The sequence below is a fragment of the Bos indicus genome, chromosome 3 (assembly GCF_029378745.1).
Source record: "Bos indicus isolate NIAB-ARS_2022 breed Sahiwal x Tharparkar chromosome 3, NIAB-ARS_B.indTharparkar_mat_pri_1.0, whole genome shotgun sequence".
NCBI lineage: Eukaryota > Metazoa > Chordata > Mammalia > Artiodactyla > Bovidae > Bos > Bos indicus.
In genome coordinates, this window is record NC_091762.1 from 21,202,300 (window position 1) to 21,226,134 (window position 23,835).

General features: G+C 46.1%; 1 protein-coding gene, 1 long non-coding RNA gene and 4 other non-coding genes across 8 annotated transcripts in view; 4 read left to right on the top strand and 2 right to left on the bottom strand.

Moving 5' to 3' along the window:
- LOC109555820 (NBPF family member NBPF6-like protein) overlaps positions 1–1,592 on the bottom strand; it is a 19,943-nt gene extending 18,351 nt beyond the window's left edge. For both annotated transcript variants that reach the window (XM_070785782.1, XM_070785781.1), the window contains exon 1: positions 1,484–1,592. In XM_070785782.1, the coding sequence (XP_070641883.1) occupies positions 1,484–1,500 (17 nt within the window). In that variant the 5' untranslated portion in view covers positions 1,501–1,592. The remainder of the gene's footprint in view (positions 1–1,483) is intronic.
- LOC109555821 (uncharacterized) lies at positions 540–9,978 on the top strand. Of its 2 annotated transcripts, none has more exons than XR_011565696.1 (4): positions 540–764; positions 857–2,728; positions 7,821–7,873; positions 8,356–9,978. It is a non-coding gene; the product is annotated as an uncharacterized lncRNA (long non-coding RNA). The 2 variants fall into 2 exon arrangements; XR_011565697.1 differs by having other exon boundaries at positions 857–947.
- Positions 9,979–13,973: 3,995 nt separating this feature from the next.
- Positions 13,974–14,046, top strand: TRNAV-UAC (transfer RNA valine (anticodon UAC)). Its single transcript has one exon. It is a non-coding gene; the product is annotated as a tRNA-Val (tRNA).
- Positions 14,047–18,445: 4,399 nt separating this feature from the next.
- TRNAQ-CUG (transfer RNA glutamine (anticodon CUG)) lies at positions 18,446–18,517 on the bottom strand. Its single transcript has one exon. It is a non-coding gene; the product is annotated as a tRNA-Gln (tRNA).
- A 4,368-nt stretch (positions 18,518–22,885) lies between these two features.
- On the top strand, positions 22,886–22,959 carry TRNAN-GUU (transfer RNA asparagine (anticodon GUU)). The gene has a single exon. It is a non-coding gene; the product is annotated as a tRNA-Asn (tRNA).
- Positions 22,960–23,558: 599 nt separating this feature from the next.
- On the top strand, positions 23,559–23,631 carry TRNAV-CAC (transfer RNA valine (anticodon CAC)). The gene has a single exon. It is a non-coding gene; the product is annotated as a tRNA-Val (tRNA).
- Positions 23,632–23,835: the final 204 nt, after the last annotated feature.

Here is a 23,835-nt window from a genome sequence, read left to right on the forward strand (position 1 = left end):
CATCGCTAACGAGGATGGATGTGGAAAGGGGACAGCCTTAATGAAAAACACTTCCAAGGAAGGCCCCAGGGCTCCAAACGAAATTCCGAAATTCCAGATCTTTCCCCAGAAACCTGTGGCAAGGGTGCTTTCCCACCTTAGCTGATGCTCTGTTTGCTCAGGGCAAACACACTTCTCTTTGACGCCAGTCTTTCATACCACACTTCCAACTTGTAAGAAAAGCTTATTCTTCAATTGTGTGCTTTGATGCACACAATCTTTTTCGTGTGTGATTTAGGCCCTCAACTCTCCTGATAAAGGCGTGGAGGTAAATTCAACTCGCGACGGTCGCTCCATCAAGATTGTGGAGTTTGAGACCTTTAAGCTTGGTCCTGGTTTTGGGCCGTAGTTAGCTCCATGGTCGAAAATCGACCTCTCCTGGACCTGTCCTAGAGGGCCGGGGGCGGGGTCAAGAGCTCCGCACCTCGGGTGGCGCGAACGGAGACGCTTCCGGCGGCGGCTGCGGCTGCGTGGATTCAATTTGCCCAGAGCCCACGAGGCGCAGGTGCGCGGTGCGCGGGGCGACTCCGTGGTTCTCCGGCGCCCACTGCCTGCCTGGTTCTAACCCCGCGGGCAGTAACCGAAAAACGGTCTTGAAGAAAGAGAGGGAGAGGTGGAAATACATTAAGAGAAAATAAGAAATCCTCGGTGATTTCTTCATCTAAAGACACCCTGAAGATGAAGTCGGCGTCCGCAGGGGCTCAGTCCTCCCGGCGCTGGTGAAGGTGAGTGAGTAGACTTCCCAACAGCAGCTGGAGCCAAAGCAGACAACCTGGGCCCGGCAACCAGGGAGTAAGCAGCCCCTTTTCCTCCCCAGAATGGCAGCACTTGAACGTGTGTCTCTCCCTCGGCTTTTGAAGGATTCCCAGGACGCAACAAATAGGATTCTTTTCATTGCCCTTACTAAGGTCGGTAGTGGCTGGTGGCTAGATGGCGCAGCATCTTTTGTTTGCTGCTATGGCAGGCAACCTTTTTCATTCACATCTCTCTCCTCTCACTTCTGATCCTTCCTGTGACTGCAGCCACCGGGATCCCAAGGGCAAGAAAAACTGGGAAATGCTGGTTATGGGGGTCAGCCTCAAGCACACAGATCAGGGGAGAAGGGTAGAGAGGAAATCTGGAAGGGCAGAGAATATTTAGTCCAAATGCAATGTGAAAAAAAACATCCAAAAATGTGCACCTCCTAACGCACGGATCATATGCAAGGAGACGTGTTAAAAAATAATTTCCAGAAAAAGGTAAAATCATAAACTTGCATAGTTATAACAAATGAACATGTGTTAAAGAATGTATTTGATTCCTAGGACAGAGGAATATAGGTGTTAAAAATCTGTTCGAAGATAGAGTCAAAGTAACATTTGAAGATAAAGTGAACGAAATTTTTGATGAGTGAAATTGAACTTTCAAAAATTCAATAAATTTCACCGCCGGTCGTGATACTTACTGCGTCTTACTAGACATACACACAATACTACATCACAAAGACAACTGGATTTGAAAGGAACCGGTTTCCCCTGGACTGCTAAATGTTCTGTTCTCCGCATTGAACGCCGTTATTTGAAAAAAGGTGCACAGGCTTCAGCCGACTGCCAGACAGATGCTGGGCAGGACAAAGGTCAGGCAAGCAGCGGAGCGCGCCTGGCCGCAACTCATAGAGGGTGGGAGAACAGGAGCAGGAGGCGGACGTCACTTCCCCTAGAGAGCGCCCGCCCGCCGGTTGGCCGGGCCCGACGCCGTGGGAGGAGGGAGGCGGGGACTAGGGCGGGGCGTGGGCTGGAGGGAAGCGCGGATTCCCGTTGACGTCACGGATGGGGCGTGTCGTATGTAGATATATGAGCGCAGGGGCTGCTGGTCCGTCTTCTGGTGCTTAAATACTATATGGTCTCCCGTGGCGTGGAGAGGACTTTTGCTTTGAAGTGCGTGTATCCGCTGTGTGGAAGGTCCAGGAAGGCTCGGGGATGCGGGGAGTGAAGTGAGCATGTCTAAACAGTGTAGGGCATATGAGGTTGAGGTGGGGCAGGCAAAATGCAATGTTATGTATTAGGGAACAAATGTAATTGTAAAGGGGGTGATGTCATGCTGCTATTAGTCGAATATACTCCCGATTTGTTGATGCTTATGCATTTTCCCAAATGGGGAATTGAGATACTGGGTGAATATGCATCGCGTTTTCCTTTGGTTTTTTCATGCATGCAAAAACAGACTTCATTGATGAATGTTAGCTTTCTATTTTATTTTTATGCAATAAGGTGATTCATCAGTTATCACACAGGTGTGCAGCAGAAGTTTTATGCTACTGAGAATGTCTTGTGTATGTAAGCTCCTGAGGTTGTAACTGTAATCAGATTTGCAGAGGAGCCAAGAACCGTAATGTGACCAGTTTTTTCATCTGACGGTGAGAGACTGCAAGTAAACCATTTTCCCTACTGGTTTTCTGTCCTTTAATCTAGGACGTTATTTCTTGAATCGTCAGCTGACTTGCTTTCACATATTACCAAGTTGCTTCGTCCTGGCCTAAACTGATTTAGTGGTGTCTGATTTTTTGCAACCCTATGAACCATAGCCTACGAGGCTGGTTTGTCCAAGAGATTTCTCAAGCAGGAATACTGGAGTGGGTTGTCATTTCTTTCTTCAGAGAATTTTTCTCACCCAGGGGTCAAGCTCGGATCTCTTTAAGTCTTCTGCACTGGTAAGTGGTATTTGTTTGTTTGTTTGTTTTTACCGCTAGTGAATTATTGGTAGTGTGTGCCTGCTCAGTCGTGTCCGACTCTTTGCAACTCCATGGACTGTAATCCACCAGACTCCTGTGTCCATAGGATTTTCCAGGCAAGAATTCTGGAGTGGGTTGCCATTTCCTTTCCCAATCATTTCTAGGGAATTCCCTAAGTACCACCCCACTTATCATTTGCACCCCAAGCAGCCTCTTCGTATTTCTAGATCCAGTTCTGTCTTCCCCTCACCTTTTCTCTCAGACTTTCTCTTACTACCTCCCTAGACAGAAAGCAGTAGTTCTCTTTCCTAAGCTTCCAGTGAGCACCTGACATGCTTCAGTAACCTGGCAAATTAGGAAGTTTCCTAAACATCCCTTCTCCTTAAATGGCAGTAAGAATTCTACAGGGCATTTTTTTTATTCAAATATAATCTTAGTTTTTTCCCTATCTGAAAATATTGATCTACAGTTTAGAAGAAAACCTCAGGTCCAGTGTGGCAGATGTGGCCTATTTTGCCTATCCCTTCACTCTCAGTTCTGATCCACAAAGTATTTGCAAGTAGAAACTATGGGGGTGATTCTTACTATTTTAAAAAATTAACTTCTTAAGATATAATTTGAAAATAATGACATTTTTAAAAATTAATTTAAGACATTAAAACTTGGAACGATTCTTATTACTTTAAAAAATTAATTTCTTAAGATATAATTTGAGAATAATGCATCCATTTCAAGTTTGATGACTTTTGACAAATCAATGTACCCAAGGAACCACTACCCTGTTCAAGAAAAAAGAACTTCCCCACTACTCCAAAATGTCTTCCTGTGCTCCTTTGCAGTCAATCTCCCTACCACTCCCTGTCCCAGGTGATCAGTGATCTAGTTCCTGTCACTATGGACCAGTTTTGTCAGTTCTCAAAATTCAGAGTATGTACTTGTTCGTCACCCAGCATGACGCTTTTGAGAGCAATCCATATTATTGCCAAGTATCAGGAATTCATTTCATTTTATAGAAGAGTAATATTCCTTTGAATGACTGTATCACAATTATATCCATTCACCTCGTGATGGATATTTGAATGGTTTTCAACTGGGGGGTCTAGAGGGCTTCCCTTGTGGCTCAGACGGTAAAGAATCTGCCTGCAATGCAGGAGACCCAGGTTGAATCCCTGGGTCAGGAAGATCCCCTGGAGAAGGAAATGGTCTGGAGAATTCCAAGAACAGAGGAGCCTGGCGAGCTACAGTCCATGGGGTTGCAGAGAGCTGGACACTGACCGAGTGACTAATGTGAACAAAGCTACATAAAAGCAACCCTTTTTTGTGGGCATATATTTTATAAATTTCATTTAAAATTTTTAATTCTTTAATATGAATTTATTTTGTGAAGGATATTACATTCACAAATACAAAAATTATTCAAATGTCCAAAAGGCTGAATTGTTTCCTATCAAGAGCATATTTAATATAAGCCACACAGTATGTCAGGTGTATTATTAGATTATTTCATTTAATCTGCACAACAACGTTATGAAGTACTTATTATTATTTTCATGTGAAAGTGAAAGTCGCTCAGTCATGTCTGACGCTTTGCGACCCCATGGACCATACAGACCATGGAATTCTCCAGGCCAGAATACAGGAGTGGGTAGCCATTTCCTTCTCCAGGGGAATCTTCCCAACCACACTTGCAAAACTGGCGTTGCCCAAGGTCAAACAGAAGGCGAATAGCAGCAAGTTCTGCCAATCCCACAGCCACACCTCATCAGATTGGGCTCCTAACCACAAACCCACCCTAATGTCATTGTAATAAACTCAGTGTGTCTGACAGACCTGGAAACCAATATCCAAGCAGGCCCTAGTCATGGTGTTATTTCTTGATTGGCTTTTTTTGGTCAAAAACTCATCTGTTGGGAGTGCAGAGCATAATAGCATGGACAGACTTCCTTGAGACTGAGGAAATCTCTTAGAAACTCGAAAAACCCGTTTTCTAATCAGTAAGGCACTGAGAGTTAACTTTGGTCTTGGTTTATATATTTCATATTTGACCAAGGAAACTTCCCACTGTTGGGGATGAGTAGGATGTACAACTTTTACTTTCAATGACCTAGATACTCCATCTGCATATTGTGCTTTTTAATTAGTTTTCTTTGGACCTACCCTTAAACATCATCCCACTCTCCACTCACACTCTCAGTACCCACTCGGATCTCAGAGGCTTCTGGGACTGAACAGATCTATGAATGCCATCCCCGAGGTAGTCAGGAAGGGATGACAGTCCTTCCCTCCATGCTCCTGGCTTTCCTATTTGGCCCCTGTAGTTCCAGGTCTTAATGTCTTAAGTTATGTTTAAATGTCTATTGTTGTTGTTAGCCTTTACAGGGTTCTTTTTTATTTTTTGCTAACTCTAAAATGTTTATTCTCTAAAAAGTTAGTTGCTTTTTATACAGTTGTACAAAATTCTTAATGTTTCTTTGGCAATGGAATATACTGGAATTTTCAGTCAGTTCAGTTCAGTCGCTCAGTCATGTCCGACTCTTTGTGATCCCATGAATCGCAGCACGCCAGGCCTCCCTGTCCATCACCAACTCCAAGAGTCCACCCAAACCCATGTCCATCGAGTCGGTGATGCCATCCAGCCATCTCATCCTCTGTCGTCCCCTTCTCCTTCTGCCCCCAATCCTTCCCAGCATTAGGGTCTTTTCCAATTGGAATTTTACAACTATATAAAAATGTTACCTTTACCTAAGAAAGAGTATTTACTATATGTACATAGTTGACTGACAAAATTCTCTACCATCCAGCACCCTATTTAATTAACAAAATAAGTTGCCTCAAAAGGGGTATTATAGGATTTCTAAAAAAGAAAGAAAAAGAAAGATAGACTGACCTCCTTCCTGCCACACACACACACACAACCTTCTGTAGCTCAAAACACAGTATCATCACAGCCCTGCTGTTGTCGTTCAGTTGCTAAGTCATATCTGACTCTGTAACCCCATGGACTGCATCATGCCAGGCCTCCCTGTCCGTCACTATCTTCCAGAGTTTGCCCAGGCTCATGTCCATTGAATCAGTGATGCTATCAATCCATCGCATCCTCTGTCGATCTCTTCTCCTCTCCTCCTGCCTTCAATCTTTCCCAGCATCAGGGTCTTTTCCAATGAGTCAGTTCTTCACATCAAGTAGCCAAAGTATTGGAGTTTCAGCATCATTCCTTCCAATGAGTATTCAGGATTGATTTCCTTTAGGATTGACTGATGTGATCTTACTGTCCAAGAGACTCTCAAGAGTCTTCGCCGGTACCACAATTTCAAAGCATCAATTCTTCAGCGCTCAGCCTTCTTTATGGTCCAACTCTTATATCTGTATATGACTACTGGAAAGACCATAGCCTTGACTACATGGACCTTTGATGGTAAGGTGATGTCTTTGCTTTTTAATACACTGTCTAGATTTGTCATAGCTTTCCTTCTAAGAAGCAAGCATCTTCTAATTTCATGCTGCAGTCACCATCCACAGTCATTTTGGAGCCTAAGAAGAGAAAATCTCTCTGCTTCCACATTTTCCCTGTCTATTTCCCATAAAGTGATGGGACTGGATGCCATGATCTTAGTTTTTCTTGTTGATTTTTAAGCCCGATCTTTCACTCTCTTTCACCTTTATCAGGAGGCTTTTTAGTTCCTCTTCACTTTCTGCCATTAGAGTGGTATCATCTGCATATCTGAGGTTGTTGATATTTCTCCTGGCAGTCTTGATTCCCACTTGTAACTCATCCAGCCTGGCATTTTGCATGGTTTACTCTGCATATAAGTTAAATAAACAGGGTGACAATATACTGCCTTTGTATTCCTTTCCCAATTTCACAGTCCTGTTTGCAGGCAACGTGCAGCAACTGCCAAATACAATTTAGTGATAAGATAGATCCTTTCAGTGATGAAAAAATACTTTCAACTTCCACTGGAGTTCTATACATAAGAAATTACCTAACCTTCTGTTGGGAGAAGGCAATGGCACCCCACTCCAGTACTCTTGCCTGGAAAATCCCATGGATGGAGGAGCCTGGTGGGCTGCAGTCCATGGGGTCATGAAGAGTCGGACACGACTGAGTGACTTCACTTTCACTTTTCACTTTCATGCATTGGAGAGGGAAATGGCAACCCACTCCAGTGTTCTTGCCTGGAGAATGCCAGGGACGGGGGAGCCTGGTGGGCTGCCATCTATGGGGTCGCATAGAGTCGGACATGACTGAAGAGACTTAGCAGCAGTAGCAGCAGCAACCTTCTGTTATACCAGATATATTTAATGCTCATGTTTTAAGATGAGCATTGTATTGTATTGTATCTTTGAAATTAAGCGGGAAAACAAACAACCTAGTGCTAATGACAGATAATACAGCAAATTCTCTTCATTCCTCTCAAAGATTGAAACCAATTCTTAGGACCAAGAAGAACTAGAAATCCATCTATTTCCAAAGACTTGTTTGTAGACTATGCAGCTAGTTTGTTGTCTTTCCTGTATTCAAAATCTGCAAGCTCCTTGCCTTCATGACCTCCTCTCAATCCACCATGAAATCCTTGAGGAGTGGTGAAGGTACCACCTCGACCATTACTACAACTTCAGCCACCACAGAAACCTCTCTTTTATGATAAACAATTTGCTTGAAAGTTCAACTATTTCTTAATTTTTGCATTTTTGATTTTCTTGCATTAAATATGTGTACTATTAAGTGGAATATTTTAAAATAGAAATAGAATCTGTAAGAGCTCATTTTATAAAAGCATATGTAGATGCTTTTCTGTTGATATATGAAAACAACTCTATCCATATTTACCTACATTAACAAAAGTTATTTTTGAATTTAAGAGGTTTCAAAACTTTACATATTTGTTTTTTCTTCAGCATTTGAATTTTATATAATCAGCACATAAAAGTTTTGCAAAAAATGTAAATAACTTAAAAATAGATTTGAAGAAAATACATAAAGATGTTAATAGTAGTTAATTTCAGGAATTGGAACTATGGATGACTGCTTGTTTACTTCTTTATATGTAGTTAACATTTTTTAATTTAGAAAATGAATGACCTGGACGTGAAAGAAGAGAAGAGCTGTGAAAGAGGTATGAGGTAGGTGAGAGGAAGAGATGAAGGGGAGAGAAAACCTAGTTCTGGCAGGAATTGTGTTGAAGTTGGAGAATTGGCAGGAACTGCTGTTGGAATGGGTTCACAGGTGGAGCTAGTGGTAAAGAACCTGCTTGTTAATGCAGGAGACATAAGACATGTGGGTTTGATTCCCAAATTGGGAGGATTCCCTGGAGGAGGGCATGGCAACCCACTCCAGTATTCTTGCCTGGAGAATCTCATGGACAGAGGAGCCTGGGGGGCTACAGTCCATAGGGTCACAAGAGCCAGACTCGACTGAAGCAACTTAGCACGCATGCATGCTGTTGGGATAAGAAAGATCTTTGGGAGGCAAGTGGGTCATGAGGATATTTAGTACAGTTTAATGGCTGTTACATGACTCCTCCTTGTTGTTTTACCAAAAGAAATATTCAGGCTTAAATTTCTGTCAAGCATTTTTACCGCTTGTGTTTCTCTTTGATTGGCAGCGTATCTTGTGGACCCAAGTGGGCTTCAGATCAAATTCCTCCTTTCAGATGCTACGCACTGACTGAGCAATTGAACAAGTTCGATAAGCTTTCCATGTCTCAGTTTTCTCATATATGAAACGAGGATGGTGATATGATAGAAGCCTGTTGAAAGGATTAAATAAGTGCACCCATGTAAAACTTGTAGACCATGCCTGGGCATATGGCACTTTGCATGTCATCATTGAGTGTAAGCTTTTACATTTTGGCACAACACTGCATAAAGTCTGGGTGTGGTTTTATTTAAGTTACTGATGGCTTGCAGTGTCTGTGGAGCCTCCAAGAGAGAGTAAAGCAATCCTGTTTGATCAGCAGTAATCGCCTGGACTGGAAGGATCTGAGTTTATCAGCTGATCTGATCAGCTCAACAAAACAGCAATAATGGTCCAACTCCTTGCTTCAAGAATGCTGAACTTAAAAAAAAATCATGGTTTTACACTGGAAAATATTCCCCTACACATGACACGAGACCCAGAATTTTTAAAAAGTGATACATATGTTTAAATTCAAAATACAAGCAATGAACTTTAGAAAATATATATGTAGTACAAAGATACACATGCCCCAAAACAGTAGTCTCTTGATCCCTTCTCATGTTCCTTTTTTCCAGGGATAACCCCTTTCACTGCATGTTTGGCTATATATCTCCTTATCTCTAAATAAATATTGACCTTGCGATTTTCCAGTTTCCCACCCCAGACGCTGCAGACTGGCCTGCAAAGGGGAAAGTGGAGTGTGTGTGTTTCCTGCTCGCCAGTCATCTACAAGGCAACAGCCAAGACTTCCACTCACCTGCAGACCCACACAGCCCACCTCACTGCTCCACACAGAACCGCAAAGGGAACTTTGCCAGAACAAATGCCACTCCAGCAGCTTTGCGATTTGGGGTGAATCGGGTCCTGGGACACTTCAGTAAAGGGTGGGAACACCAGAGTGAGACGCTGTGGTCACCCCAACCCAGAGACCACCCACTCCTCTCCCTTCCAATCCCTTTCTCCCTTCTGGCTCATCCTGTGTTCCCTCCTGATCTTTGCCTTCCTCGGATCTTTTCGCCAGCCTCACACCTTTGTTTCTTGTCCTACAATGACAGCTGCGTCATTGAGTCTTTTGTAACCACTGAAAGTTCCAAATTATAAGTATCAGAGTGATGCTTCTTAGCACCTCGAAGGGAAAACTTTAACTAGCTATTCAGGTCCATCACGGGCCTCATCAGTGTTTTTCTCCCGAGCAGTAGAGGACACAAGTGTTTCCATTCGCTCACGTCGTGAGAAATCATCTCAGTGGAGCAGAGTCTCGGCAGAACGAAGGGAACCCAGCCCCCCGCTTCGGACTCCCAACGGCTCATCTCCCCTTCTTCCACGGAGCAGCCTGGCCGGGCGGCCCTGGGTCAGGGACCTGGGTCTCCTCAGACGCCGGAATATGCTACCCGAGCTCCTCTTTCGGTCTGAGCTTGGGACCAAGGCACAGGATTCCATGAGTGAAGGTTCGAATCTTGACTGAACAGCGGCTTTGCATGTCCAACGGAGACTTAAGAGTGAGAAACTCTGAATAAAATCATAATAAACTGAGACAGGGCAAATAAAAATTCGGAAGAGTAGAGAACTTGAATAAAATGCAGTTCTTCTCATTCAGGTCTGGAACTCTCCACCCGAAAGCTGTCGGGATTCCCGGCTGATTAGCAACATCGCAGGCCCTCCATGTCACCATTTACTCACAGGGACATTGTTTCTAATTAATCAGAAAGGTCTCACGAGATTTGAACTCGGATCGCTGGATCCAGGGTCCTCACCATTACACCATGGAACCTCTTTGGCAGCTCCCTTCTCTCCCCTGCCAGGGAAAGGGCATCTGCTTCTTCAGCTTCCATATGCCCCATTCCTACTCCCAAAACTTGAACACAGTTGACACTCATCCCTTTGCTTTCTTTCTGCTCCTCTCCTCTGATAGGCTCAGTTCACTCTCACCTCAGAAAATGAGGTAAAATCCACTTTGGGTTTTGTGCCAGGGAAGAGCCCCCTAGCTCTCCATCATCAACCACATATTCTGCCCTGGTTAAGCAGAATGTCCCATCTTGAGGTAAAACTTCTGCAAATAAGAGTGTTATTTGCCTTTTCCTTGCTTTCACTTTTTCTCATTGCTTCAAGAGGGCAGATGGTTGTCAGGGCAGGAGGTGGGATTTCCTGGGTCCCTTAGTTTTCCCATAGTACAGATTACCCTCCAAAACCGCCGCCAGCACCTCTTATCTGTAACATGTAAAGTGTGTCAGCAGTGGAGTGGCAATGGAGGCAGGAGAACTCTCCTTTTCTTCATACATTTCTGATATGGGAGGGGTAAAGTTTTCTCACAGCAAGTGTATATTTGTTAGATTTGCAATATAAGTAAAAATAACCATTTACATCAAACACTCAGACAAACTAGCTATACTCACCTAGAAGTGAAGGGAACTTCGCTCAGTCTTGTTTGACTTTGTGATGCCATGGACTGGAGCATGCCAGGTTCCAAGAGATTCTCTAGGCAAGAATACTGGAGTGGGTGGCCATTCCCTTCTCCAGGGGATCTTCCCAACCCAGGGATTTAGCCTGGGTCTCTTGCATTGCAGGCAGATTCTTTACCCGCTGAGCCACTAGGGAAGACCCAAACTCACCTGGGGTGACTCAAAATCAACCACATGTCGAGGAGAACATGAGGCACAGCTCTGACACTTAGGCAGTCACAGACTCTTTGGTCAGGTCGGTCAAGTCAGTTTCTCTCCCATTTCTTAACATATCAAACCCAGAAATTGCAGTTTAAAAAAAGGCATACAAATATCAAGGTACCCAAGAGCACTGATTGTTGAATCATAGAGGATGCACATCCAAGTTGTCTTACAGTACAGACAGTACTTATGTACCCAAAATACCACCACATTAAATATTTGCATGTATAATAGGTATAAATCCTATCAGGGCTCAGACTAATAATCTTTAGTTCTTCATTGTATCCTAAAACTGTTTCCTCCCTAATCCAATACACAGAACAGAAAAAAATAGCACAAGTTTTTGGCCAGCCAGAAAACACAGAAAGATGGGTAGTGTTGCCTGGAGATGTATTTTGTTCCAAAAGACTGGACGGAGAGGTTGACTCGAGGAGGAAGGAGGCAAAGGGGAAGCTCTTATTATGAGGAGGAAGTTCACAGCTCCAGAGTGAAAAGATGAAACTTCTTTTTGAAAATCAAGATGTTGAGTGGTAATAAACAAGACAAAGTACTCCTCCAGGAAAATTGAAGAAAGGTCAAGGTTTATGGGTACAGGACCTGAAATGGACTCTGACTCATAAAGGAAGAAAAGAAATCCATAGAAAGTATGTTGAGAGATTGCAGAATGGCCAGGAAACCTGGAGAACAGGGCTCTCACAAGGGGCAAGGACAGAATCAGGTGAGGTTAGAACTGGGATGGGTGGAGATGTGTGTTCTTCCCTTTTCCTCCAGCCTGCCCATCGGTCCTGATCTGCAAGCAGAGAACTGGCAATGAAAGGTGGTCCAGCTGTATCGGAGCAAACTGCAAGAGCAATCACAGGAGCCTTTGTCTTGATTCCATTTACAGAACTTTCTAGAAGTATCAAGTTAATTTAAGGTGAAATATATAAGGATAGAGTTTGTCAGATTCTAAGAATAGTGACAACAATATGATTTCACAGCTGATAACATGATTCATCCAGTAGTTTCTAAACCCAGGCACATCTGACAACAAATGCTTACATTCCTCCCATTTTAAAGCAGAAAGAAGGGAGGCACAAGAAATTTTCTTTATTTGTCTAAGGCCACATAAGGACAGAACTATTTTTACAAGCCAGAATTTGTGCACAGATAGTTGGATCTGTCTTCTCAGAAGTGGGTGTATCAAGATTTCTCAGTTGTAGGGATGGGAAGAAGACCAAGAAGAGGAGAGAAGGCAAGAGAGGGAGGGGGAAGGGTAGAAGCACAAATTCTTTTATTCTCTCCTTCCTCCCCTCTCCGTAGGCCTCCTTGATTCTTGCCTGCACCAGCCCTTTCCCTCCTTCCCCACTCTGCTACCTGGAGTGGAGCAATGTTCAGCTCTAAGGATTCCTGCCCAAGCCTCCTGGGAGGTTTCAATGCCTTCCTCCCAAACCAGCCTTCCCAGCTTGGTTTTGACCCTTTCCCGCTCCCAGGCGGACCTCACAGAACGCAGCCTACACAGGCTGGGATGCAGGAGCTCCATCCAGCTAGCGCTGCAGATTCCAAAACTGGGATAAAGGCTTTTTAAAAAGAACCATCCACTTCGAAAACTTGTCTGTATTTCCCTTCTCAACGGTCTTCATGGGACGAAGGGCTAAAGAAGACAATGTATTCATCCTAGAGCATCCCAGTGAGTGCCCGACTCTGTCGCTGGCGTGCAGACACAGAGCGACCATTCCCACGACCTCTGTGCTTAGTCGCTAAGTCCTGTCCGACTCTTTGTCACCCCATGGACTTAGCCCGCCAGGCTCCTTGTCCATGGGGATTCTCTAGGCAAGAATACTGGAGTAGGTTGCATGCCCTCCTCCAGGGGATAGTCCCAAACCAGGGTTTGAACCCGGGTGTCCTGCATTGCAGGCGGATTCTTACCGTCTGAGCCCCAGGGAAGCCCACTCTGGTGGAAATCGCCTGGTGGACACAGGAAACCTAACACAGCCCCGGAGGCCTATGCCAGGGTGGGCAAACTCTGATTCGTTGGGTGTAGGCGAGGACGTGGGAAGAGCCATCATGGGAGCCCACCTTGTGTTCAGCTGTCCTTGGATCTATTTCGGTTCAAGCCCGCAGGATTGGAGCCCTGGCTCCTGGTATCTCTGGGGGCTCTGGCATCTGTGGTCGGTAGAGGGCATGGAAGTGGCACCGTTTCCCTGGGGGCAGGGGTCTTATCCTAGAAAGAAGTGTCAACTCCATAGACTCCAGGAAAGGCCGGTACTGCTGTCTTCCTAGCGCAATCGACTAGAGCGTTTGGCTGTTAACCGTAAAGGTTGATGGTTCGAGCCCACCCAGGGACGGTGGGGTGGCATTTTAGAGACCACCAAAGAGCCTCCCTTTTGCCAGTAGAACACCAGAAAGTCCAGCGGCGAGCCGGAACGCAGAGAAAGAGCACAGGAGTCAGGTACAAAGGAGCAGCGGAGAGGGCGGGTCCCGGGGGATTGGAAGCATCGATCATTCCTGAGAGCCCAGAGTGCTGACCGCCTGCGCCATGACAAGGGCCACCGCGGCGCGGGACCGCAGAGCGGGAGGGGCGGCGTCCACACTGCTCGGCCACGGAATCTCCTGGCCTCGGACGCATCCACCGTCCCCGCCTCCTGCGGCTTCCGGGAGCTCGGCAATAGGCTGGGGCGACCCCTGAGCTCGGGTGCGGAGTTAAGGGTCTGAGGACTCTGCGTTGGATGCGGGACCCCGAATGCAGCCTGTGGGGGCCCGAGGGTCCTCACTTGAGGGGAGATGAGGAGCCCTAAAGCAGGGCTTCAAGGTTCCTGTTTGAATGTTACCATTTGGTGGTCTGGATGCTGGTGGCAGCATTCGGTATTTCATGGATACAGTGTTAAGTAACGGAGGTGGGCCGGTTTCCGTAGTGTAGTGGTTATCACGTTCGCCTTACACGCGAAAGGTCCCCGGTTCGAAACCGGGCGGAAACAGGTTGCTCTCCCCCCCACCTCTGCCAACCCCACCGCCCCACCGCATTTGCATCGGCAAAGGCGAAAGGCAAGGGGTGAGGCAGCAGACTCAGCTGTAGGCCGCTGAGGTATTTCCTTTTCTGCTTTCTGACGATTCATCTAACACTCATCTTTCTCCTGAGGAAGCGAAATAACCTTTTTCTTCACAGTTCCTTGGTGGTCTAGTGGCGAGGATTCGATGCTCTCAGCGCTGCGGCCCCTAGTTTGATTCCTGGTCAGGGAAAACTTGCTTTCTTCCAGCGTCTGCACTTACACAAGTCACTCTCTTCCTGCCCGGATCGGAACAGTATTTTGCTTAAAGGTCCAGTGGGGAATATTTCTGCACAGAGTTTCTAAATGCCACTGAGTCCGGGCCTCAGGGTCCTGGACCTCAGGCTGGCTGTTGGAGCTGAGATGCCGTGAATAGCCTGTGCTGGCCAGCTCTGGCCTCCACTCTTTTCTCCTGGCATGGTAAACCCAGAGTCTTACTTACAGTTTCCATTCAAAGAGAATGTGGGGCTTCAGTTCCAAAAATTCATTCAAAACCAAAACCAAAAGCTTTTGAAAGATACCAAAAGTTTGCAAGATGGTATATTCTGTACCTACGTGGGCAGTTAACATCATATTCTTTCTTTATGTAAGAGTTATGACATCACTTGATAATAACATGCCAACATCTCAGGATCGTTCCTTTACTTTGGAGTCCCTCTCAAAGCTATCTTCTGTGCGACCTGTCTTCCAAGGACAGGAACAGCTTGGCCGTCCAGAAGAGGGCCCTCTTGCCCCTCAGGAACCTGGAATCTGGTCTCTCTTGGATGTAGAGAGGGTATGTGTGTTAGTCGTTCAGTCGTGTCAGACTTTTTGAGATCCCTTTGGACTGTAGCCCACCATGCTCCTCTGTCCATGGGATTCTCCAGGCAAGACTACTGGAGTGGGTTGTCATTTCCTTCTCCAGGGGATCTTCCCAACCCAGGTCTCCTGTATTGCAGGCAGATTCTTTACCATCTGAGCCACCAGGGAAGCCCCAAACAAAAACGACCGCAATGCATTCACTAGGAATCAAACTGGGTCTCCCGCGTGATAGGCGAGAATTCTACCACTGAACCACCAATGCTCCTACTGAGAGGCTTTTTAAGAGAATAACTTAGATGGTGTTTTATTCACCTCTTTTCCAAGTGCAGGCAGGCCTGTCATGCCCTGTGCTTGTAGGATAGTCTAGGCTTTGATCCTCTGCCCTCTGCAGCACTGGCTGCCCTCTGGCCTCTTACAGGTTGCTTTGGTGGGCAGTCAGTGGTGTTTTGATCAGTCTGATTGGTGGAACCACCTTATCCTCACCCCCACTGGCTCAGTCATGTCCTACTCTGTTCAACCCCATGAACTGTAGCCAGTCAGGCTCCTCTCTGTATGGGATTTCCCCGCTACTTTGCTGGAAATCCATTGTGCCGGGAGCCAGTGTGAGGAACTCCACCCGTGGCAAAGGTCATGAGGAAGGAGGCTTGGCATACGCAAAGGCGGGATGGAACCTCAGGAGTCCCCCTGGAAATTCTCGAGCATCTACCCCCAAAACCAGAGTCTGCCTACTTTACTGCTTTGTGCTCTCACCGACACCTCTGACTTTATGGGGGCTGTCCCCCACCACCATCTCTCTCCTGAATAGGTTCTTCAGGCCATTTGTGATTGTTCAGAGCCTCCCAACCATGAGAGGCATGAGATGTTCTAAACTGTCTGAATACAGATTCCTTTGAGCAGTTAAAAGATTGATTAGAAATTGTATTGGTGAAGGGTTTTTCACTTTTTGGGCCAATGTTTGCTGCTAAGTTTCCATATCCCTTACCTACTGTGTCCCTGGCAGTGCGTTGATTAATATAATTGGTGTAAGTAGTAGTGTTAATGTTTGTAACCTTGGACCCTTGAGTTAATTCTTTTTCTTGTTATAGTCCACCACACCTTTGCCCTATAGGAATGCAACTATCTAATGCTTTTGGAGGGTGGCGCCTGACTAACCACCTTTAGAGAAAAATAAGTTTTCTGAAGAAAGGGTCTTAAAATGTTAACAGGCCTCTGGGCCAGAAGATGATGCAAATCACCTAAACTTTTGCATATGATAAGTTTGCAGGAAGAAAGCCTAGATTACTGCGTAACTCTACCCCTTCCCCCATTATCCTCTATGCATAACTTAAGGTATAAAAACTACTTTGGAAAATAAAGTGCAGGCCTTGTTCACTGAAACTTGGTCTCCTCATGTCATTCTTTCTCTCACCTTTTGGCTGAATTATTCAGCCTCTTTGCTCCACTGAATTTCCTCACTGAGCTATCCTTATTTAACCACTCTTTATATCCTTAATTAACGTTTATTTAAGCAATTGTTTCCTGATCCTCGCCGACACTGTCCCCGCTTCGAATTCCCTGTATCCACCGGGGCTGGACCCCGGCACCATCGGATCCATGCAACTGCCCCCTTCTCTCTTGCCTGGCTCCCTGTGTCCTGCAGGGATCATAAAGTGTTCTGTCAGGACACAGAGGTGAAAAGTCCTTCTCTGTGGCTGGTGGAATAGAGAACCAGATGGGAAACTCGTCCACGGGAGGGGGAGTATCCTCAAGAGCTTTCCAGGACTGTTGAGTGGGTGCTGTCAGGTGGGTCTAAGCCCCAGGATAATAATGCCTAGTCTTGTGTTGTTCTGGCCTTGACCCAGTCCCAGGTCCAGTCTGAATTCAAGCACAGAGGCATCCAGCTTTACCACACATATTCCACTCTCCCTCTCTCCAAAGTGGGGTAGTGAATCACCTTTTCTATCTCAGTGAATAGAACACATGTGGGTTGTTGGTTTTTTTTTTTTTTCCCCTTGAACTTTCTGATTTGCTGAAATGTAACTCAGGAATATAAAAAAACATATAGATTTAGATAAATTAGTGCTCTCCATGCTACATATAAGAAAAAATTTCAAATTGATAGTAAGGATGAATCTTGAATACTTTTAACACTCTGCTGCTACTGCTGCTAAGTCGCTTCAGTCGTGTCCGACTCTGTGCGACCCCATAGATGGTAGCCCACCAGGCTCCCCCGTCCCTGGGATTCTCCAGGCAAGAACACTGGAGTGGGTTGCCATTTCCTTCTCCAACGCATGAAAGTGAGAAGTGAAAGTGAAGTCGCTCAGTCGTGTCCGACTCTTAGCAACCCCATGGACTGCAGCCCACCAGGCTCCTCCATCCATGGGATTCTCCAGGCAAGAGTACTGGAGTGGGGTGCCATTGCCTTCTCCTTTTAACACTCTAGATAATTCTAATAATAGATGTATAATTGTATAGAAAATATTTGTCCTGTCATACTCTCACAGATGACTCCTGGTATGCCTTACCCAGCTTTAATAATTTTGGTCTAAAAACTACTTCATGTTGACTTTCAGATTTTCTAAAAATGTGGAAAATATTGGTGCCATATTATTATAGATTGTAGAAGTCTTGCATTTATTTTCTATTCAAAATCCTAATGAAAGTGAACTGCCTAAATTTCCTGTATTGCTTTGATTCCCATAAAGTGAAAGTGAAAGTGAAGTCGCTCAGTCCTGTCCGACTCTTTGCGACCTCATGGGCAGTAGCCTGCACCAGGCTCCTCCGTCCATGGGATTTTCTAGGCAAGAGTACTGGAGTGGGTTGCCGTTTCCTTCTCCAGGGAATCTTCCCGACCCAGGGATCGAACCCAGGTTTCCTGCATTGTAGACAGACGCTTTACCATCTGAGCCACCAGGAAAGTCCTGATTCCCATAAGCAAACTCTAACTCCAAAAAAATATTTCCATTTATAATATTCAAATTTATGTGTCACAGAAAATTAAATATACCATGTAACATTTTTTCAATGAAGATTAATAAGTATTTTAATTATAGAAATCATAGTTACTTATATTCACCTTTCAACGTGGGGGTAAATGTTTTTAGGTATCATCTAATATGTGAATATCAAACATGGCAGCTCATCCCTGGCACCCATTTACTCACAGGGACAACCGTACAGTTACAAGACGGGCAGTGCGAAGCCCCCTCGCGGGGCAGGACTCCGTGAGCTCAGCCTCTGCCTTTCGCTCCGGAGACCCAGGGGACACGACGAGAGGGAGGCACTGGCTGGGCCGCTGTGCCCCTGGCCGGGGCTTGGAGGGCAGAGGAGGGGCTGGGCTCTGATGGCCAGCGATGGGCAGAGCCGCCCGGGTCCAGCGAGGACGCCCCGGGTCGGTCCCACACCTGTCCGCCGTGTCCGTGTGAACCACGCCACTAAGGGTTGCGGGAGCCGGAAGGCGGGTCCTATTAGGGGAATAGGGTTCTCTATTAGAAAAAGTGTTCTTCTAACTAGGGTTCCCTATTAGAAAAAGTGTTCTACCTAGGCAGAAAGGTCCCACCGAGATTTGAACTCGGATCACTGGATTCAGAGTCCAGAGTGCTCACCATTACACCATGGAACCCCCTGGGGAGCCACCTGGTCTCCATCTCCACAGAATGATATCCGCTTTTTTAGCCTCCATATGTCCCACCCATAACCTCAGGGCAGTTCTCCTAAGGCCCTGAGGAGACTCCAATACGGTTGACTCCTGTGGGTGCTCATCCTTCTTGCTTTCTCTCTGCTCCTCTCCTTTGATCGACTCAGCTCACTCTCACCTCAGAAAATGAGGTGAAATCCACCTTGGATTTTGTGCCAGGGAAGACCCCCTTAGCTCTCTATCACCAACTGCATAGTCTGCCTAGGTTAACCAGAGTGTCCCATCCTGAGGTAAAATTTCTACAAATAAGAGTGTTATTTTCCTTTTCTTTGCCTTCACCCTTTTCCCATAGCCCAGAGAGGGCAGACATTGTCAGGCAGGGCAGGAGGCGGGGTTTCCTGGGTCCCTTAGTTTTCTCACGTCGCTGATCACACTCCTAAGCAGCCACCACCTCTTATGTGTAACATATAAAGTGTGTCAGCGGTGGAGTGGGAATGGAGGCAGAAGAACTCTTCTTCTATTCTTCATATATTTCTGATTTGGAGAGGGATAAGTTATTCTCATTGAGTTAGACAATGAAACTAAGCCATGCCCGTGGGGCAACCCAAGACGGGCGGGTCATGGTGGAGAGATTTGACAGAATGTGGTCCACTGGAGAAGGGAATGGCAAACCACTTCAGCATTCTTGCCTTGAGAACCCCATGAACAGTATGAAAAGGCAAAATGATAGGATACTGAAAGAGAAACTCCCCAGGTCAGTAGCTGCCCAATATGCTACTGGAGATCAGTGGAGAAATAACTCCAGAAAGAATGAAGGGATGGAGCCAAAGCAAAAACAATACCCAGCTGTGGATGTGACTGGTGATAGAAGCAAGGTCCGATGCTGTAAAGAGCAATATTGCATAGGAACCTGGAATGTCAGGTCCATGAATCAAGGCAAATTGGAAGTGGTCAAACAAGAGATGGCAAGAGTGAATGTTGATATTCTAGGAATCAGCGAACTGAAATGGACTGGAATGGGTGAATTTAACTCAGATGACCATTATATCTACTACTGCGGGCAGGAATCCCTCAGAAGAAATGGAGTGGCCATCATGGTCAACAAAAGAGCCCAAAATGCAGTACTTGGATGCAATCTCAAAAACAACAGAATAATCTCTGTTCGTTTCCAAGGCAAACCATTCAATATCACAGTAATCCAAGTCTATGCCCCAACCAGTAATGCTGAAAAGCTGAAGTTGAACGGTTCAAATGAAGACCTACAAGACCTTTTACAACTAACACCCAAAAAAGATGTCCTTTTCATTATAGGGGACTGGAATGCAAAAGTAGGAAGTCAAGAAACACCTGGAGTAACAGGCAAATTTGGCCTTGGAATACAGAATGAAGCAGGGCAAAGACTAATAGAGTTTTGCCAAGAAAATGCACTGGTCATAACAAACACCCAACAACACAAGAGAAGACTCTATACATGGACATCACCAGATGGTCAACACCGAAATCAGATGGATTATATTCTTTGAAGCCAAAGATGGAGAAGCTCTATACAGTCAGCAAAAACAAGACCAGGAGCTGATTGTGGCTCAGACCATGAACTCCTTATTGCCAAATTCAGACTTAAATTGAAGAAAGTAGGGAAAACCACTAGACCATTCAGGTATGACCTAAATCAAATCCCTTATGATTATACAGTGGAAGTGAGAAATAGATTTAAGGGCCTAGATCTGATAGATAGAGTGCCTGATGAACTATGGAATGAGGTTCGTGACATTGTACAGAAGACAGGGATCAAGACCATTCCCATAGAAAAGAAATGCAAAAAAGCAAAATGGCTATCTGGGGAGGCTTTACAAATAGTTGTGAAAAGAGAAACGAAAAGCAACGGAGAAAAGGAAAGATATAAACATCTGAATGCAGAGTTCCAAAGAATAGCAAGAAGAGATAAGAAAGCCTTCTTCAGCGATCAGTGCAAAGAAATAGAGGAAAACAACAGAATGGGAAAGACTAGAGATCTCTTCAAGAAAATCAGAGATACCAAAGGAACATTTCATGCAAAGATGAGCTTGATAAAGGACAGAAATGGTATGGACCTAACAGAAGCAGAAGATATTAAGAAGAGGTGGCAAGAATACACAGAAGAAATGTACAAAAAAGAGCTTCACGACCCAGATAATCACGATGGTGTGATCACTGATCTAGAGCCAGACATCCTGGAATGTGAAGTCAAGTGGGCCTTAGAAAGCATCACTACGAACAAAGCTAGTGGAGGTGATTGAATTCCAATTAAGCTATTCCAAATCCTGAAAAATGATGCTGTGAAAGTGCTGCACTCAATATGCCAGCAAATTTGGAAAACTCAGCAGTGGCCACAGGACTAGAAAAGGTCAGTTTTCATTCCAATCCCAAAGAAAGGCAATGCCAAAGAATGCTCAAACTACCACACAATTGCACTCATCTCACACACTAGTAAAGTAATGCTCAAAATTCTCCAAGCCAGGCTTCAGCAATACGTGAACCGTGAACTTCCTGATGTTCAAGCTGGTTTTAGAAAAGGCAGAGGAACCAGAGATCAAATGGCCAACATCCGCTGGATCATGGAAGAAGCAAGAGAGTTCCGGAAAAACATCCATTTCTGCTTTATTGACTATGCCAAAGCGTTTGACTGTGTGGATCACAATAAACTGTGGAAAATTTTGAAAGAGATGGGAATACCAGACCACCTGATCTGCCTCTTGAGAAATTTGTATGCAGGTCAGGAAGCAATAGTTAGAACTGGACATGGAACAACAGACTGGTTCCAATTAGGAAAAAGAGTTCGTCAAGGCTGTATATTGTCACCCTGTTTATTTAACTTATATGCAGAGTACAATCATGAGAAACGCTGGACTGGAAGAAACACAAACTGGAATCAAGATTGCCAGGAGAAATATCAATAACCTCAGATATGCAGATGACACCACCCTTATGGCAGAAAGTGAAGAGGAACTCAAAAGCCTCTTGATGAAAGTGAAAGTGGAGAGTGGAAAAGTTGGCTTAAAGCTCAACATTCAGAAAATTAAGATCATGGCATCTGGTCCCACCACTTCGTGGGAAATAGATGGGGAAACAGTGGAAACAGTGTCAGACTTTATTTTTCTGGGCTCCAAAATCACTACAGATGGTGACTGCAGCCATGAAATTAAAAGACGCTTACTCCTTGGAAGGAAAGTTATGACCAACCTAGATAGCATATTCAAAAGCAGAGACATTACTTTGCCAACAAAGGTCCATCTAGTCAAGGCTATGGTTTTTCCTGTGGTTATGAATGGATATGAGAGTTGTACTGTGAAGAAGGCTGAGCGCCGAAGAATTGATGCTTTTGAACTGTGGTGTTGGAGAAGACTCTTGAGAGTCCCTTGGACTGCAAGGAGATCCAACCAGTCCATTCTGAAGGAGATCAGCCCTGGGATTTCTTTGGAAGGAATGATGCTAAAGCTGAAACTCCAGTACTTTGGCCACCTCATTCGAAGAGTTGACTCATTGGAAAAGACTCTGATGCTGGGAGGGATTGGGGGTAGGAGGAGAAGGGGACGACAGAGGATGAGATGGCTGGATGGCATCACTGACTCGATGGACGTGAGTCTGGGTGAACTCCGGGAGTTCGTGATGGACAGGGAGGCCTGGCATGCTGCGATTCATGGGGTTGCAAAGAGTCAGACACGACTGAGCGACTGATCTGATCTGAAGTTATTCTTACAACAAGTGTATATTTGTTGAATTTACAATGTGAATAAAAATAACCATTTAAAGAAAACACTCAAATGAGCTATACTCACTTAAACTGAAGTCAATGTCGTTCAGTCGTGTTCAACTCTTTGTGTCCCTAGGGACTGTAGCCTCCCAGGCTCCACCGTCCAATGATTCTCCAGGTAAGAATACTGGAGTGGGTGGCCATTCCCTTCTCCAGGGGATCTTCCAAAATCAGGGATTGAACCAGGGTGTCCTGCATTGTAAACGGATTCTTACCGTCTGAGTCCCCAGGGAAGCCGACTCTGGTGGAAACCGCCTGGTGGACACAGGAAACCGAAGCACAGCCCCGGAGGCCTTTGCCAGGGTGGGCAAACTCTCATTCGTTGGGTGTAGGCGAGGAAACGGGAAGAGCCATCGTGGGAGCAACCCGGTGTTTAGCTGTGCTTGGATCTATTTCGGTTCAAGCCCGGAAGTTTCGAGCCCTGGATCCCGGTTTCTCCGTGAGCGCTGGCATTTGTGGCGGGTAGCGGGCAGGGAAACGGCACCGTTTCTCCGGAAGACAGAGCACTCACCCCGAGAATGAGTGTCTACTCCAGAGAGAGTCCAAAAGAACCCCGGAGTGCTGTCTCTGTGGCGCAATCGGTTAGCGCGTTCGGCTGTTAACCGAAAGGTTGGTGGTTCGAGCCCACCCAGGGACGTGGGGTGACATTTTAGGTAACACCAAAGAGAACTCCCTTTTGCCAGGAGGACACCGAAGAAGTGATGCGCCCAACGGACTTTCAGAGAAACACAACAGGAGTCAGGTGCAAAGGAACAGCAGGGAGGGCGCGTCCCGGGTGGATTGGAAGCGTCGGTCATTCCTGAGAGCCCAGAGCGCTGATCGCCGGCGCCGAGAGAAGGACCACCGAGGCGCGGGTCCGCAGCCATGGAGGAGCGGCTTCCACACCGCTGGGTTTCAGGGTCACTGGGCCTCGGGCGCACCCACCGTCCCCGCCTCCTGTGGCTTCCGGGAGCTGGGGAGGTGGCGGGGGCGACCCCTGAACTCGGGGTGCGCAGCTGAGGATCTGAGGATTCTGCGTTGGGTGCGGGGCCCCAAAGGCAACCTGTGGGGGCCCGGGGGTCCTCACTTCAGGGGAGAGGAGGAATCCTAAAGCAGGGCTCACGGGAGCCTCCGTCTCCGCTCCTCAGAGAGCTTGGGGATTCAAGGTTCCTCCTGAGTGTTAAGGTTCCTCTTTGGTTAGTGGTGGCGGGACCTCCGGATTTCACAGACAAATAGCTCACACATAGAGTTTGTTCTGTTTCCGTAGTGTAGTGGTTATCACGTTCGCCTCACACGCGAAAGGTCCCCGGTTCGAAACCGGGCGGAAACAGGCTGCCTCTTTCTTTTTCCCCTCGGGATGTGCCTCCTCATTGGCAAAACCAACAGGCGCGAAAGGCACGGGGTGAGGCAGGGGACGCAGCTGGAGGAAGACTTGGTGACCACCTAGAAGTCTCTTTATTCAGCGCTAGGAGAGGCCCCGGAGCCACGTCAGAGATCTGGAGGTGGACGGATTCGCTCATCGCCCGCCACTCAT